This window comes from Nyctereutes procyonoides, unplaced genomic scaffold (assembly GCF_905146905.1).
Source record: "Nyctereutes procyonoides isolate TBG_1078 unplaced genomic scaffold, NYPRO_anot_genome, whole genome shotgun sequence".
NCBI lineage: Eukaryota > Metazoa > Chordata > Mammalia > Carnivora > Canidae > Nyctereutes > Nyctereutes procyonoides.
Genome location: NW_026575125.1, coordinates 55,873,396 through 55,888,965, shown reverse-complemented (window position 1 = coordinate 55,888,965; position 15,570 = coordinate 55,873,396). Strand labels below are relative to the sequence as shown.

The 15,570-nt window shown below is 45.8% G+C and overlaps 1 protein-coding gene across 1 annotated transcript; it reads left to right on the top strand.

Annotated features, from left to right (window-relative positions):
• The first annotated feature begins 11,304 nt into the window (after positions 1 to 11,304).
• On the top strand, positions 11,305 to 12,224 carry LOC129517502 (polyadenylate-binding protein 1-like 2). The gene has a single exon (XM_055337357.1). The coding sequence runs from the start codon at positions 11,485 to 11,487 to the stop codon at positions 12,085 to 12,087; it is 603 nt and encodes a 200-aa protein (XP_055193332.1). The 5' UTR covers positions 11,305 to 11,484; the 3' UTR covers positions 12,088 to 12,224.
• Positions 12,225 to 15,570: the final 3,346 nt, after the last annotated feature.

Sequence of the window (15,570 nt, the reverse complement as noted above, 5' to 3'; positions counted from 1 at the left end):
GAGTATTGCTCAGCCATAAATAAGAATGAAATTTTGACATTTGCAATGACATGGATGGAGCAAAAGACTATAATGCTAAGCAAAATAAGCCAGTTGGTAAAAGACAAAGACCATATGATTTCACTCATATGTGGAATTTAAGAAACAAAACATGTAAACAATGTGAAAAGAGAGAAAGACCATTAATTATAGAGAAGAATCTGATGGTTACTAGAGGGGAGGTGGGTGGGTGGGGGGAATGGGTTAAACAGGTGATAGGGATGAAGGAGTGCACCTATTGTGATGAGCACACGGTAATGTATGGAAGCTTTGAATTACTATATTGTGTACCTGAAACTAATATAACACTGTATGTTAACTATCTGGAATTTAAATTAAAACCTAAAAAACAAAATAAAATAAAAAATAAAAGATAAAACAAACATAAATGGGAAGAGCCTTATTGACCTGTGGGACATTATCAAATCGCCAAACCTCCATGTAATTGGTGCCCCTGAAGAGAAAAGAGGGAGGGACAGACAGGAAAGTATTTGAAAATATAATGGTAAGAAAGTGTTCCAAATATGAGGCAAAACCAAAAACTCCATAAACCAATTGCTTTGAAAACAAAAATAAAGAGAAAGTCTTCAAAGCAAGCTGAGAAAAATAAAGACAGGCCATGGAAAAGGGAGCAAAGGTAAGAATGACTTCTGTCTTGTTGTCTGCAAAAATAAAACATGGGACAACCAGGGCATTGTTGCATACATTTGTTTGTCATCAAGCAGACTTTAATAAAATGGAATTAACTTGATCCGTGTGTGTTAACCTGTTCTGTGAATGTAGAAAGTCACATAAAAGTGCAAAGTGCATGATGCCACTTTTGACAAGAAGAAAGAGGGAGGAAGGAAGGAAGGAAGGAAGGAAGGAAGGAAGGAAGGAAGGAAGGAAGGAAGGAGAAGAAAGAAAAGAAAAGAAAGAAGAAAGAAAGAAAGAAAGAAAGAAAGAAAGAAAGAAAGAAAGAAAGAAGGAAACCTATTCAGGAAAATGTCAACCTGTTTTTAGAGTTGTATGAGCTTGAGTAAGTGTAAAAAGAAAAAACATAGGGGTGGTGGAGGGGGAGGAGGGCGGGGGGTGGGGGTGAATGGGTGACGGGCACTGAGGGGGACACTTGACGGGATGAGCACTGGGTGTTATTCTGTATGTTGGTAAACTGAACACCAATAAAAATTAATTTATTAAAAAAAAGAAAAGAAAAAACAAAAACATCATTATTGTTTTCTGTAACCCCCAGAATCTGGGGCTGGTGGGGGTCATGATAGGAAGGGGATGGATTGTCAACCACTCTTCGTTTATCTGTGCACTATTCCACCTGTTTTAACAGCATGGGGTGTATTTGTGGATCCTGATTAAGCAAAAGGGAGATGTTTAGTGCAGTTTAACATAGTGGTGGCCAGCACCAACTCTAGAATGAGGCTGCCTTTCTTTGAATCAAATTCCAGGCTCTACCTGTTACAGCTTGAGACCTTGGCAGGTTATTTAAATACTTGCTACCGGGATCCCTGGGTGGCGCAGCGGTTTGGCGCCTGCCTTTGGCCCAGGGCGCGATCCTGGAGACCTGGGATCGAATCCCACATCGGGCTCCCGGTGCATGGAGCCTGCTTCTCCCTCTGCCTGTGTCTCTGCCTCTCTCTCTCTCTGTGTGTGACTATCATAAATAAAATAAAAATTAAAAAAAAATACTTGCTACCAATGTTTTCTGACTATAAAATGAAGATTATGATAACACCCATTTTATAAGTTGTAATAACATTAAATTGTTTAATGATCAATTGCCTGGCAGCCATTTAATGTGTGTGTGTGTGTGTGTGTGTGTGTGAGTGAGTGAGAGAGACACAGAGGGAGGGAGAAATAGAAAGTGGGAGAGAGAGGGAATTTGATGCATAAGTTAAATGTAAATGAAACTCAAATGCAGCAGACCTTTCAGTAGTTAATGGAATAAGGTAAAAGGGAGGATTTGAACTTGATACTAAGATTAACCTCCTTCTAGTGGCCCAGGCTGCATTCAGTGAAGAAATGTGGTTCTATGGTCAATATTATTAGAGATTCATTGAAAGGTAGAAGGTAAAGGGCTGTATTACTTTTCAAAGCAGAAAAGATTTGATTAGGTTTTCAGAAGTGGATGCAAATGGTTATGAGGCTGATTGGAAGAGGAGATAGAAAGGAGGAAAAGAAATTGAGGGAAGGGAAAGATAGGCATGGCAATAAGCTCATCTTATAGAAAATCAAGGTCAACTGACCAAAGTATATGCAAACCGCCCCCCCACAAAACTCCACAAGGGTTACACCATGCAAAAAAATAAACTCAAAATGGTTGAAAGACTTAAATGTGAAACATGAAACCATCAAAATCTTAGAGAACACAGACAGAAATCTCTTTGACCCGGCTGTAGTAACTTCTTATTAGACACATTGCCAGAATCAAGGGAAACAAAAGCAAAAACGAAGCTCATCAAGATAAGAAACCGGTCTAGGGCACCTGGGTGGCTCAGTGGCAGAGAGTCTGCCTTGGGCTCAGGGCGTGATCCTGGGGTCCTGGGATCCAGTCCTGTATTGGGCTCCCTGTAGGGAGCCTGCTTCTCCCTCTGCCTATGTCTCTGCCTCCCTCTGTGTGTCTCTCATGAATACATTTTTTAAAAACCTAAAAAAAAAAGATAAGAAGCTTCTGCACAGTGAAGGAAACAACAAAACTAAAAGGCAGCCTATGGAATGGGAGAAGATATTTGCAAATGACATATCAGTTAAAGGGTTCATATCCAAAATCTATAAAGAACTTACCGAACTCAACCCCCCAAAACCCAAATAACCCAGTACGAAATGGGCAGAAGACATGAATAAACACTTTTCCAAAGAAGACATCCAGATGACTAACAGACACATGAAAAGAGGCTCAACATCACTCATCATCAGGGAAATACAGATCAAAACCATGATGACATACCACCTCACACCTGCCAGAATGGTTAAAATTAACAACACAAAAAAGCAACAGGTAGTAACAAGGATGCAGAGAAAGGGGAACCCTTTTATGCTGTTGGTGGGAATGCAAACTGGTGCAGCCACTCTGGTGAACAGTTTGGAGCTTCCTTAAAAAGTTAAAAATAGAACTACCCTATGATCCAGCAACTTCACTATTAGGAATTTACCCAAAGGATACAGAAATACAGATTCAAGGGGTATATGCACCCCAGTGTTTATAGCAGCATTATCAACGATAGCCAAATTATGGAGAGAGGGCAAATGTCCATCAACTGATGCATTAAAAAAGATGTGATGTGGTGTGTGTGTGTTTAATGGAATATTATTCAGCCACCCAAAAGAATGAAATCTTGCCATTTGCAATGATGTGGATAGAGCTAGAGTGTGAAATAAGGCAGTCAGAGAAAGACAAATACCACATTATCTCACTCATATGTGGAATTTAAGAAAGAAAACAGATGAACATATGGGGGGGGGAGAAAAAATGGAGAGAAGGAAACAACCCATAAGTGACTCTCAATGCTGGGGAACAAACTGAGGGTTGATGCAGGGAGGCGGGTGGGGGATGGGCTAGGTGGGTGGTGGGTATTAAAGAGGGCACTTGTTGTGCTGAATACTGGGTGTTGTATGTAAGTGATTAACCACTGAATTATGCTCCAGAAACCAATGTTGCACTGTATGGTAACTAACAAAATGTTTTAAAAATAAAATAAAATGTTACTAGAGTCACCAAATAGAGGAAGTAAACATCAAAAGAAAGTATAAACACCAAGAGAAAGAAATTGAGGGCAGATTGAAGACACCTGAGTGAGTTAAATATACTCCTCTGTAAGCAGAATGTGGTCAATTGATGATGTCTGAAGTTGATGATTTATTGAAATAGCAGATTAAGCACTTTAGTTGTAAGAGGTTAACTGTCAGAACAATGCAAACAGGAATTATTAAAATGATCTATGAAATAAGTCAATCGGAGAAGGACAAACATTATATGGTCTCATTCATTTGGGGAATATAAAAAATAGTGAAAGGGAATAAAGGGGAAAGGAGAAAAATGAGTGGGAAATATCAGAAAGGGAGACAGAACATGAAAGACTCCTAACTCTGGGAAACGAACTAGGGGTGGTTGAAGGGGAGGTGGGCGGGGGGGGGTGACTGGGTGACGGGCACTGAGGTGGGCACTCGACGGGATGAGCACTGGCTGTTATTCTATATGTTGGAAAATTGAACACCAATAAAAAAATAAATTTATAAGAAAAAAATCAAAAAAACAAATGGAACTAAAAAAAATAAATAAATAAAATAAAATGCTCTACCCTGGGAATCACAACAAGGGGTAGAGAAGTGGTGGGGTCTTGAACCTTTGCTTTTTATCATAAGTTCCTTTGTACATTCTCGTCATCACGATTTTGCTTACCCTGTGCATGACTTCCTTTCAGTGAGAACAATGCTTTTCATTTTCATTTTCTTTTTCCGTTTTAAAGAATAGTTTTAAAAAGATAGTGTGTATGTTTGGGAGGAGGTCCTACGGGTAGCCATCATGACTTTAGCAAGACTTTACCGTATGGAAGGGGATTTCATTTTACATTTATTATATAGAGTGGGAACTTAAATTGCTCAACAACTCAAGAGTACTGAGAATCAGCCATTCACACATCCGTAACCCATGAATATTATCAAATCTTCTGGGCGGTTTTCTTGAGTACGGAAAAGAGCATGTTTTCATGTATTGACTTGTAAAGTCCTTGGACCTCAGGACAAATAAATAGGTGGATCATAAAAAGGTTCTAAGGTCAGGAGAACTAAGGGAAACCTGGATGAGGGTGTAAGAAAAGTGAGTTTAGGCTGGACAATCAGGCAGTTAGTTGCCTAGAGTAAAATCCAGCCATAACCTGGGATGTGACTCAGAGGATCAGACTCCCTCTGAATGGACACTTTGCTCCTGGTTAGAGAGAAAAAGCCAGGCTTCCTTGGACACCAGAAAGGAAAGACACTGGGCCTTCAAAACCCAGCTGAATAAGGATATCCTCAAGACAGAGGGAAATGGCATTATAAGGAGTCTCTCGTGTTGGGCATTGAATGCATGCCAGGCACTGGGAAAAACATTTCCCATATATTATCACTTTTCATCCTTACAACTATCTGCTTGTACAGATGAAGACTCCAAAGATAAAGAAAAAAACAAAACAGGTAAAGCAACTTGAATGAGGTAAGCACAGCTAGTAAGTCATGGCCTGTGGCCTATCTATAGGTATATATTTTTTTATAAGATCGTGTCTGTAAACTGCCTAAGATTATGACAATGAAAGGCATTGGTTAAAATTGTAAGCATATATTGAAAGGAGAATTGGTCCCCAGGGACAAACATATCTGAAACGGTATATGAAAATCATCAGTCGAGATAGCCCTTTGTTCTTGGTTCCTAATCAGGGTTGGGGCAAAAGTACTTGTTATAAAAGAAATTCCTAAGAAGCTTAATTAGAGTTTCTGAAATTCAAACTCAGAGCACGTACTGAGAATCTGTCTTCCTTAACATTTCACTTTATGAGGATCCAAAGGACTGTTGGCTCAATGTGTTGTACTTGTTCAAGATAGTATAATAATCATTGTTATTATTTGTTAAATAACGGGGACACATCCAAACATTTCCAGTTCTTCCTAACTAAAAGCCCAAGGCTGCTTTTTGTTGTTGTTGTTGGCTTGTATCTCATGATTATTTTCATTTGGGGGAGTTTGGGGGGACAGTGTGAACTGACAGAAATGATTTCCTTACCCCAAAATACAGTTATGCTTTCATTCTCTTTTCCCCAGGCATCCTTCTTACAGCTATGCCAATGAGAAATTCACAGGAAGAGACTTCTTTATGTAGATCACTGTTTTCGGTGTTTTGATTCATTTTTGTATGTGGAGTTGATCTGTCCCTCTCCCCATTAGTGCCCCCATTCGCTACCTTCTTCCATTCTTTTCTACTCTTTTCCCCTGCTTTCTGAACTGCATTCCCACTCTTTCCATATTTCTCCCTCCTGATAGGAAGAAGGAAGTGGGCCATATGAAATGGAAGAGCAGTGCTGGCTCCAAACACTCTTGAAATGTCTCTGGATTTAAACCTATCTCTTTTGAAAGCTCCACTGAGAAATGAACAGGAAGAGAAGCTAAACCCTAGCACACAAAGTCTCTTGCCTCCCTGTTTTAAACCAACTCCCATGCACGTGCAGCCAGAAGCGCTGAAAGCAGGGCCTGAGTGAGGACATTGAGGCTGGACCCTGCAAGTCAGGTTTGGGGCCAGCCCTTTTAACACCCAGTCCTTCTCAATCTCTTCTGCTGGCTTGTCATATTCCACTGAACTTCTAAATGTGGGCGTGTCCCAGGGAATAGCCCTGCAACTTCTTCCCCTGACTATACTCTCCCTAGGTGCTCCTGCCCAGTCTTCTGACTTTAAATACCATCTGTGTCCTGTTGTCTCAATAATTCTGCCTCTCCAGCCTTATGGGTGACCAATAGACTCCAGACACTTAACATGTGCGGATAAGAGCTCTTGACACACACCCCTGACTGTTTTTCTCTCCCTTCTCCAAACCTACCACACCTGCTTTCCATATTGCCTATCACCATACACAACACCTCTATGATCAAACTTGAAAGGGAATACTCTTTTAGTAATCACTCATTTCTTAAGTTTGTTTACCGACTGCCTTCAATGCATCAGCAAGCAATGACTGTTCCCCTTCCAAAATGTCACACGAACCCATGCACTCTTCTCCAAATTCATGCTGCCAGTCTTGGCCAAGCCACTGCCATCATTCGACTGGACTACTGCAAGAGGGTCCGAATAGGTCTTCCTACCTTCCTTTGTGCCCTGCCCACTTGCAATATTCTCCACAGAGAGCAGCCAGCGAGAAATTATTGAATATGATTAGGTCACGGCACTCCCTTGATTCCGTCCTCTCTTTGGTTCCCCAGAGCACTTTTGAGTAAAAACGAAACTCTTCATTATGGCTCCTTCCCACCACTGCACCTTTTGGTGGATGATCCCTCCATCCCCCACTCTCACTGGGCTCCAGCCACACTGGCATCCTTTCTGCCCCTCCGGCACCCCTGTTTGGGCAGGTTTTCCCCCTGGTTCCTGGCAGGACTGACCACTGATCATTGTATTCAGAGAAGCCATTCCTGACCTTTGCCACTTTTTTCTTTGGGGAGGGAGGGGTGGTTCTAGGTAACGGGCACCAAACCATCTTGTTTATTTCCATGAGGGCATTTGTAGCAACCTTTAAATGCTTTTAAATTTTCTGATGAGTTTATTGTCTGTCTTCCCTACTAGAAATTGAGCTTCCTGAGTACAGGGACCTCCTGCCTAGAAGAATGCCTGGTACAGCATAGGCCCTCCAATAAGTACTTGTCAAATCACTGGATGAATGAAGTGAATAACACTTCCTCCCCCAAGAAAAAGACCTCTCTCTCCCTCCACTGATGCTCCACAGGGCTCATCATTTTTTGCCTCTGTCACAGTGCCTAGTAGTCAGAACAGTTTTGATTGTAGATGGTAGGGACTGGCCAGGAATGGACTAAAACAAGGAGGGACCCCCCCACAGAGGCCTCTGTGAGAAAGGACTTGGAGAGCATTCCCCATTTGCTCTCCTTGTCACTTTAGTAGCCCTGCTCCTACTTGCGGGAGGTTCAGAGGCCTAGGGATCAGTCTTCAGGATTGACAAGTTTGGGAATTTGCTGGCCATAGCATGACTTCCTTGAACCTCCTTCTCCTGCCGCTTCACTGATTTCTGTCGGCTCTGTGGGCTGGAAGTCAAAGCCAGAGAAAGAGATGTTGTTGAGTCCTGGCCCTTGCATTGGTCCTGCTTGGCATTTCTGTCTCCTACCCATGGGCCAAGAAGTTCTTCTCGTCACCTGCACATCCCCTACCACCACCCCACCCCCCAGGAATCATGGCTTCCCCCTGGCCTCTGCCTCCTCGGGTCCCTCTTGGAGGGAGTAAGGCACAGCTCGTCTGCCTCCTGCCTACAAGCAATCTAGACTCCCAAGAAATGGCTCTTCACAGCAGTGACAGTGATCACCTTGGTCAAGCACTGGGTGTACAGCAGGCTTTTCCTATGTCTCGTCTCTGTCCTTTTCCTTTGTTGGCACTAGCTCTGTCTAGGGGCAGTGGGCTGGATTTTGCAAGCTGGCCAGGTACATGTCTGTGTGTCTGTGTCTCAGCCACCTTGGGATGCTTTCCAGCCAGCGATGGAAAGGTTCTCACTGCCTCACACCCCACAGTGATTGGGTCAGTTCCTCAGGCTTGGAGGTTGTCCTGTCACGTGCAACTGCCTAGGTACAGTCACCACAGAAAACAGTTTTATTTACTCAAAGAAGGTGGTGGATGGGCAGGAATGAGGGGGAGGAGAGAATATGTGCTGGGCAGATGAAATCCCATGGTCACCATAGTCCAATCACATAGTACCTATGGCCCTCTGCTGGCATTTCTGTTATTTGTATGGGCAGCCTGAGCTTGAGTGGAGTGAGAGGTCCTGAGGGTTTTATCATTTTTTTTATACCTGACCCCAAAGCCCATGCAATTCAATGCCTGGCTCACAGTAAGCGAGAAACTCCTATTTAAGGGAGGAAAGGAAGGACAGAGGGAAGGGTTGTTTTGACTCTTTTGGAACTGGTCACGTCTATCTTTTTGTTCCATCATCTCTGTCTCAGTTGTATGTAGGGGAGGGCACAGGCATATTTATGTATCTATATGTACTGATGGGGGAAGGGGTTGCCCAGTTTTATTGAGATATAATTGACATGTAACATTGTATAAGGGAAAGGTGTACAACACAATGATTTGATGATAGATAGACAGATATAGCTAAAGCTAGATAGAGATAGATAGAGATATAGGATTACCACAGTAAGTTTCGTTAACACCTATCACCTCACATAGTTAAACATTTTTCTCTTGTAATGAGAACTTTTTAAGGTCTGCTCTCTTAACTACCTTCTGTATCGATGTTTAATTTGTACTCATTCTAAGGATCAGATCACACCGATTCCCTCCCTGAACGTGCTGAGTGGTGCCCGTGAGCTTGGGTACAAAGTCCAAGCACCTTAGCTTGCTTTGCAGGGCTCCACACCTTCCAGCTCCATCTCCTGATGTGCTCTTGGAGACAATGATCTCTGTCCATGCCAGATTATTGGGAATGACTGGAAGTGGCTTTGTGTGTGCTAGCAGGCCACATGGTCTTGGGTGCACGTAGACTGATCCCTCTGTTTGGAATGCCTTCCTTTCTGCCTCGACACGGTGGACTGCTACTCATCAGAGCTCATCTTTGGGGTTTCGTCTTCTGTGCAGCCTCACTTGACTCCTACCACAGAGAGCTAGCGGCTGAGTCCTTCTTTCTGGAGCTAGTGGGGCCCTAGCTTCTGTTACACTCGACTCTAATGGTTGTTCACTTGTCTATCCCCTCAGCATTTGGCCCTGTGTGGCCTCTCTGCTTCCACAACACATACTGCTCACCTAGTATCACCAGGCCCCACACCTCCAACACATCAACACCCACTGCTCACTTATCACATGGCCTGTCCCTTAGCTCCCAGTGCCAAGTAGTTGATAAGGCTTTCACAAATATTAGCCGATGAACTGCTGGGACCAGGGACCTCATTCTAGAGATTTCAGATTTTGGTTTTGTTTTGAGCATGGATGTGTATTTCTTGGTTCATGCTAGTAACCTTAGCACCTTGAGGGCAGAGCCAAGAACAAACCAGTACTTGGCTCTGTCTGGACCAGGCCCTGTCCGCAGCCCTTGGTGTGGCTTTCCTCACAGTATCATTGAAGACAGCACTAAGGACAGGGTGCTCTTGATTTGCCTTCTGTAGGGCTGCATGTAGGAGGCTGGGTGGGCAGGAGGAATTGGTGGGGGGGGGGCACTGCAGAAGAACTGCAGGTCTGTAGTTCTCCCCTAGTCTGGAGCAGGGACGGCGGTTCCAGCCAGACTGTGTGTTCCCAAGGACAAGCTCAAAACCAGTTTATGTCTCCTGCTTCCCAGACCCCTGTATCCCTAGGGACCAGCACAGGTTCCCTAAATATTTGTGGCATGGTATTATGTATGAATGAATATGTGTTTTCTTTATTCCCTCTTCTGCAAGTGTTGCAGAGGAGGGAAAGAGCTGGAAAGGGGGGCGGGAATCTCTGAGAAAATGGGTCAGCAGGCTGCAGGGGGAGCTTGGCCCCCTGGCCCCAGCTCCTGCTCAGAGTAGATGTTGTTTCCTTGGTGGCGGTGATGTTGGAGAGTGTGTATGAGCGGAAGTGGGGAGAACCCCTGAATGTGAGAAAACCATTCTTCTTGGCTTTGTTTAGGCCGGGCAAGTGTATTCTCCATGACACCCACCCGCTCTTGCAAGGTACTTGATTTGATCATTTAACTGTTCTACGGGGAAAGGGGGGATAAAACAAAACCTTAGAATATCTAACCGGTATTCCCGCAGTCCACAGCAGAACCGTTTCCTTGCCTTCCTCTTCATATATATCCAGGCAACCTGAGAGGCTGAAGACTCACCACCACCCCAGCCCCAAAGCTCCCGTTCCCGCCCCCTCCCACAGCCTGCGGCCCCACAGCCCCGCAGCAGCCACAGGGGGAACCAAAGAGACAGAAGCCTGCCCAGCTGCCCGGACCACAGACGCCAACACCCCCCGCCCCCCACCACACGCCGCCTGCCCGCGCCCCGCACGCTAGCCCACGACTGAGCGGCGGCGGCGGCAGCAGGCTGCAGGCTGTGGCGACTCGCACCGGCGCGCTCCTGGCAGCGCTCGCTTGCTATTCCAAGTGACCTGGACTCGCCGGATCGGTTGGCCCCGGGCCCCGGGTCCCGGCTCCACCTCCCGCTCGCGCCCCCGGCCCGGGTTCCAGCGCCCACACGCCCTCCTGCCCTTTCCCGCCCCTCCGTCCCCCAGCTCGCGGGAAGGGAGGTCGCGGCAGCGGCCTGGTGGCACCGGCGACCGTGGCGACAGCGGCGACAGTGGCGGCGGCGGTGGCGGCAGCGGCTGCGGCGGCGGCTGCGGCGGAGGCTGCGGCGGCGACCGTGGCAGAGGCTGTGGCGGAGGCCTCCGTAGCTGAGGCGGAAGCAGAGGTGGAGGCAGAGGTGGAGGCCGAGGCCTCAGTAGAGGAGGCAGTGGGGGAGGCCACCCAGGGGGAGGCGACGGCGGCCCTGGCAGTGGGGGAAGAGACGGAGGCCGCCCTGGCGGCAGCGGTTGTGGAGGCCAGCGCGGCTGAAGCCGCCGCCGCCGCCGCCACAGCAGCAGCCGCGGCAGTAGCGGAGGCTGCGGCGCCCTCCTTGGGGGAGGCTGATGCGGATGCGGAGGTGGCGGCGGCGGTGGCTGCAGCGGCGGCGGCTGCAGCGGCGGCTGCGGCGGCGGCAGCGGCAGCGGCAGCGGCGGCTGCAGATGTGGATGCGGAGACCAGCCGGGGCTCCGAAGGCAACCCAGACTTTCCTATGGCCTCGCTGTACGTGGGCGACCTGCATCCTGAAGTGACAGAGGCAATGCTGTATGAGAAGTTCAGCCCGGCCGGGCCCATCCTGTCCATCCGCATTTGCAGGGACAAGATCACCCGCCGCTCGTTGGGCTACGCGTACGTCAACTACCAGCAACCGGTGGATGCCAAGCGGGCCCTGGAAACCCTGAACTTTGATGTGATCAAGGGCAGGCCCGTGCGCATCATGTGGTCCCAGCGGGACCCCTCGCTCCGCAAGAGTGGGGTGGGCAACGTCTTCATCAAGAACCTGGGCAAGACCATCGACAACAAGGCGCTGTACAACATCTTCTCGGCGTTTGGCAACATCCTGTCCTGCAAAGTGGCCTGCGACGAAAAGGGGCCCAAGGGCTACGGGTTTGTGCACTTCCAGAAGCAGGAGTCCGCAGAGCGGGCCATTGATGCGATGAATGGCATGTTCCTGAACTACCGCAAAATTTTCGTTGGGAGATTCAAGTCGCATAAAGAACGAGAGGCCGAAAGGGGAGCCTGGGCCAGGCAGTCCACCAGTGCTGACGTCAAAGATTTCGAGGAAGACACCGATGAGGAGGCCACCTTGCGATGAAGACATGCCAGGGACGAGCCAGCCAGCAGAGCCAAACCTTGGCTCCCACCCGGTTTACAACCACCCTCTTTGCCCCCCTAACCCACCAGCAGTGTATTGTATTGTACTGGGAGTGCAGGTCTCTCTTTATCTCTCTCTCTCTCTCTCTCTCTCTCTCTCTCCTCTCTCTCTCCTCTCACCCTCCCTCCCTCCTTCCTTTCCCTCGATCTCTCCCCCCTTCCTCTCTCTCCCTCTCTCCTTCTCCCTCTCTCCCTCTCACCTTTCCTACCCTCTTCCTCCTCCACCTCCTCCCCTCTTCCTCTCTTCTGCTTTCCCCATCCCCCCCCCACCAAGGGCATTGCGAATAATCTTGCTAATCTGTGCCACTTGATAGATTACAGGCTGCCTCTTCTCCTTGCGGTTTGGTTTAAAAAGCACCTTCATGCTTGCTTCCTTCACTACACAGGTGACACAATTTCATGGTAGAAACATCAGAAAGGAAAAGGAGATCAGATGAGGGAAAGCCAAGAGAGTAATTGTTCCCAGTGATCCTACTACCCAGAGACAGCCACTTCTTGGTGTGCTGTTTTTCCAGGCTCTCTTCTCTCCTTCTCTCTCCCTCCCTTCCTCACTCCCACCCCACCTTCCCTTTTAACACACCGTTACAGAATGGTTCCTATGTGTGGTGTTTCTTAACCTGCTTCTTCAGAAACTAAAACCAAACAAAAATCAACCCATTGAACTTCTTTCCATGCTATTCAACAGGCTTCAGAAATGTCATCTTCAGTGCCTGCAGACTGTATAGATGGATCTTTAACATTTCTGTAATCAATCCCGCATTATTGGACATTCAGTTGGTGCCCAGTTCTTTCCTTGTGTTTAAACCCAACATTGCATACTCTGATGAATGAATCCTTCCTTGCCAAGCCAAATCTTCGCTAGCCTACCGGATGGTCTTCTTAATTGTCGACTTGCAGGATCCACAATAGGATATTTTAAAGACTTTTCCTGTGTGTTGCCAAATGGCCCCTTCATAAGCATTGTACTGATTTGCGTTCATGCCAGCCAGCACAGCTAGTAAAACGAGTGTGTCCATTTCCCCTGCATAGTGTCCTGGTCACTGTAATTGATGTGTGTGCGCGTCTGTGTGTGCACGCGTGGGTGCGTGCATTGTGCGTGTCTTGGCCAGCTCGATGGGCTGCAAATGGCACTTCCCTGTTTGGGGTTGTAAATGCTCTTTGCTTGTGCCCACTTGCTGCCCTTTTCCCCATTGTCAGAAAAATCATTCAGCTTCAATTGCAGACAAAAATAACAAAGCAGACAAGTTAACAGAAGAAATTTAATGTCCCTGCAAATCAATTCCAATGACTCCCAATACGATCCTGAATCATTTTCATCCATATATCTGTAATATTTTCCAGGAACTACCTGAATTGTGTTTGGGTGTACTTCTCTAGTATTTTTTGCATATGTCATATATTTATATAAGAATGTATATACTGTTTTTATATTGCTTTTTCACGGAAAAATGTGTGTATATATATGTTTATACACATATACTCTATTACATTTCATTTCATTAAAGTTACTTTTAAAAATATTTTCTCTGGCTGGTAATATAACATTGAATTGATAACTCAATAGGTGGATAGATACATTAGTATATGTACATATATATCCATGTGTATGTCTTGTTAGTGTTCATGTGTGTATATATTTTTAACTACTTCCTAATTGTTAAACATCTAGGTTGATTTGATATTTGTTTTTCTTTTATTTTTTGAAATTTTTTTTATTTGAGTTCAATTTGCCAACATAGCATAACACCCAGTGCTCATCCTGCCAAGTGCCGCCCGCAGTGCCCATCAGGCAGTCACCCCAAACCGCCGCCCACCTTCCTTCTACTACCCCTCATCATTTCCCAGATTAGCTGTCTCTCATGTTTTGTCACCCTCACTGACATTTTCACTCATTTTCTCTCCTTTCCCTTTTACTAATTTTCACATTCCCCAAATGAATGACACCATATAATGTTTGTCCTTTTCTGATTGACTAATTTCACTCAGCATAGGTCCCTCTACGTCAAAGAAATGGTGGGTATTTGTCATTTCTAATGGCTGAGTAATATTCCATTGTATACATAAACCACATCTTCTTTATCCATTCATCTTTCGATGGACACCAGGGTCCTTCCACAGTTTGGCTATTGTGGACATTGCTGCTATGAACATCAGGGTGCAGATATCGTGGCGTTTCACTGCATCTGTATCTTTGGGATAAATCCCCATCAGTGCAGTGGTTGGGTTGTAGGACAGATCTATTTTGAACTCTTTGAGGAACCTCCACACAGTGTTCCAGAGTGGCTGTACCAGTTCACATTCCCACCAACATTGCAAGAGGGTTCCCCTTTCTCCACATCCTCTCCAACATTTGTTGTTTCCTTTCTTGTTAATGTTCACTGGTGTTCTCACTGCTGTGAGGTGGTATATCATTGTGGTTTTGATTTGTATTTCCATGATGGCCAGTGATGCGGAGCACTTTCTCATGTGGTTTTGGCCATGTCTATGTCTTCTTTGGTGAAATTTCTGTTCATGTCTTCTGCCCATTTCATGATTGGATTGTTTGTTTCTTTGCTGTTGAGTTTCATAAGTTCTTTATAGATCTTGGATACTAGCCCTTTATCTGATACATCATTTGTAAATATCTTCTCCCACTCTGTAGGTTTCTTTTAGTTTTGTTGACTGTTTCTTTTGCTGCGCAGAAGCTGTTTCTCTTGATGGAGTCCCAATAATTCATTTTTGCTTTGGTTTCTCTTGCCTTCATGGATGTATCTTGCAAAAAGTTGCTGTGGCAAAGTTCAAAAAGGGTGTTGCCTGTGTTCTCCTCTAGGATTTTTTTTTAAAGGCAACATTCTTTTTTTAAAAATTTTTTTTATTTATTTACGATAGTCATACAGAGAGAGAGAGAGACAGAGACACAGGTGGAGGGAGAAGCAGGCTCCAAGCACCGGGAGCCTGACGTGGGATTCGATCCTGGGTCTCCAGGATCGCGCCCTTGTCCAAAGGCAGGCGCCAAACCGCTGCGCCACCCGGGGATCCCTTCTCTAGGATTTTTATGGAATCTTGTCTCACATTTAGATCTTCCAACCATTTTGAGTTTATCTTTGTGTATGGTGTAAGAGATGGTCCAGTTTCATTCTCCTGCATGTAGATGTCCAATTTTCCCAGCACCATTTATTGAAGAGACTTTCTTGTAGTGGATAGTCTTCCCTGCTTTGTCGAATATTAGTTGACCATAGAGTTGAGGGTCCAATTCTGGATTCTCTATTCTGTTCCATTGATCTATGTGTCTGTTTTAGTGCCAGTACCACATCGTCTTGATGACCACAGCTTTGTAGCTGAAACTTGGCATTTTGATGCCCCCAGTTTTGGTTTTCTTTTTCATTATTCCCCTGGATATTCAGGGTCTTTTCTGATTCCACACAAATCTTAAGATGATTTGTTC

Coding starts and splice junctions, on each gene's coding strand:
- LOC129517502 (XM_055337357.1), top strand. CDS start 11,485: ATGGCCTCGCTGTACGTGGGCGACCTGCATCCTGAAGTGACAGAGGCA.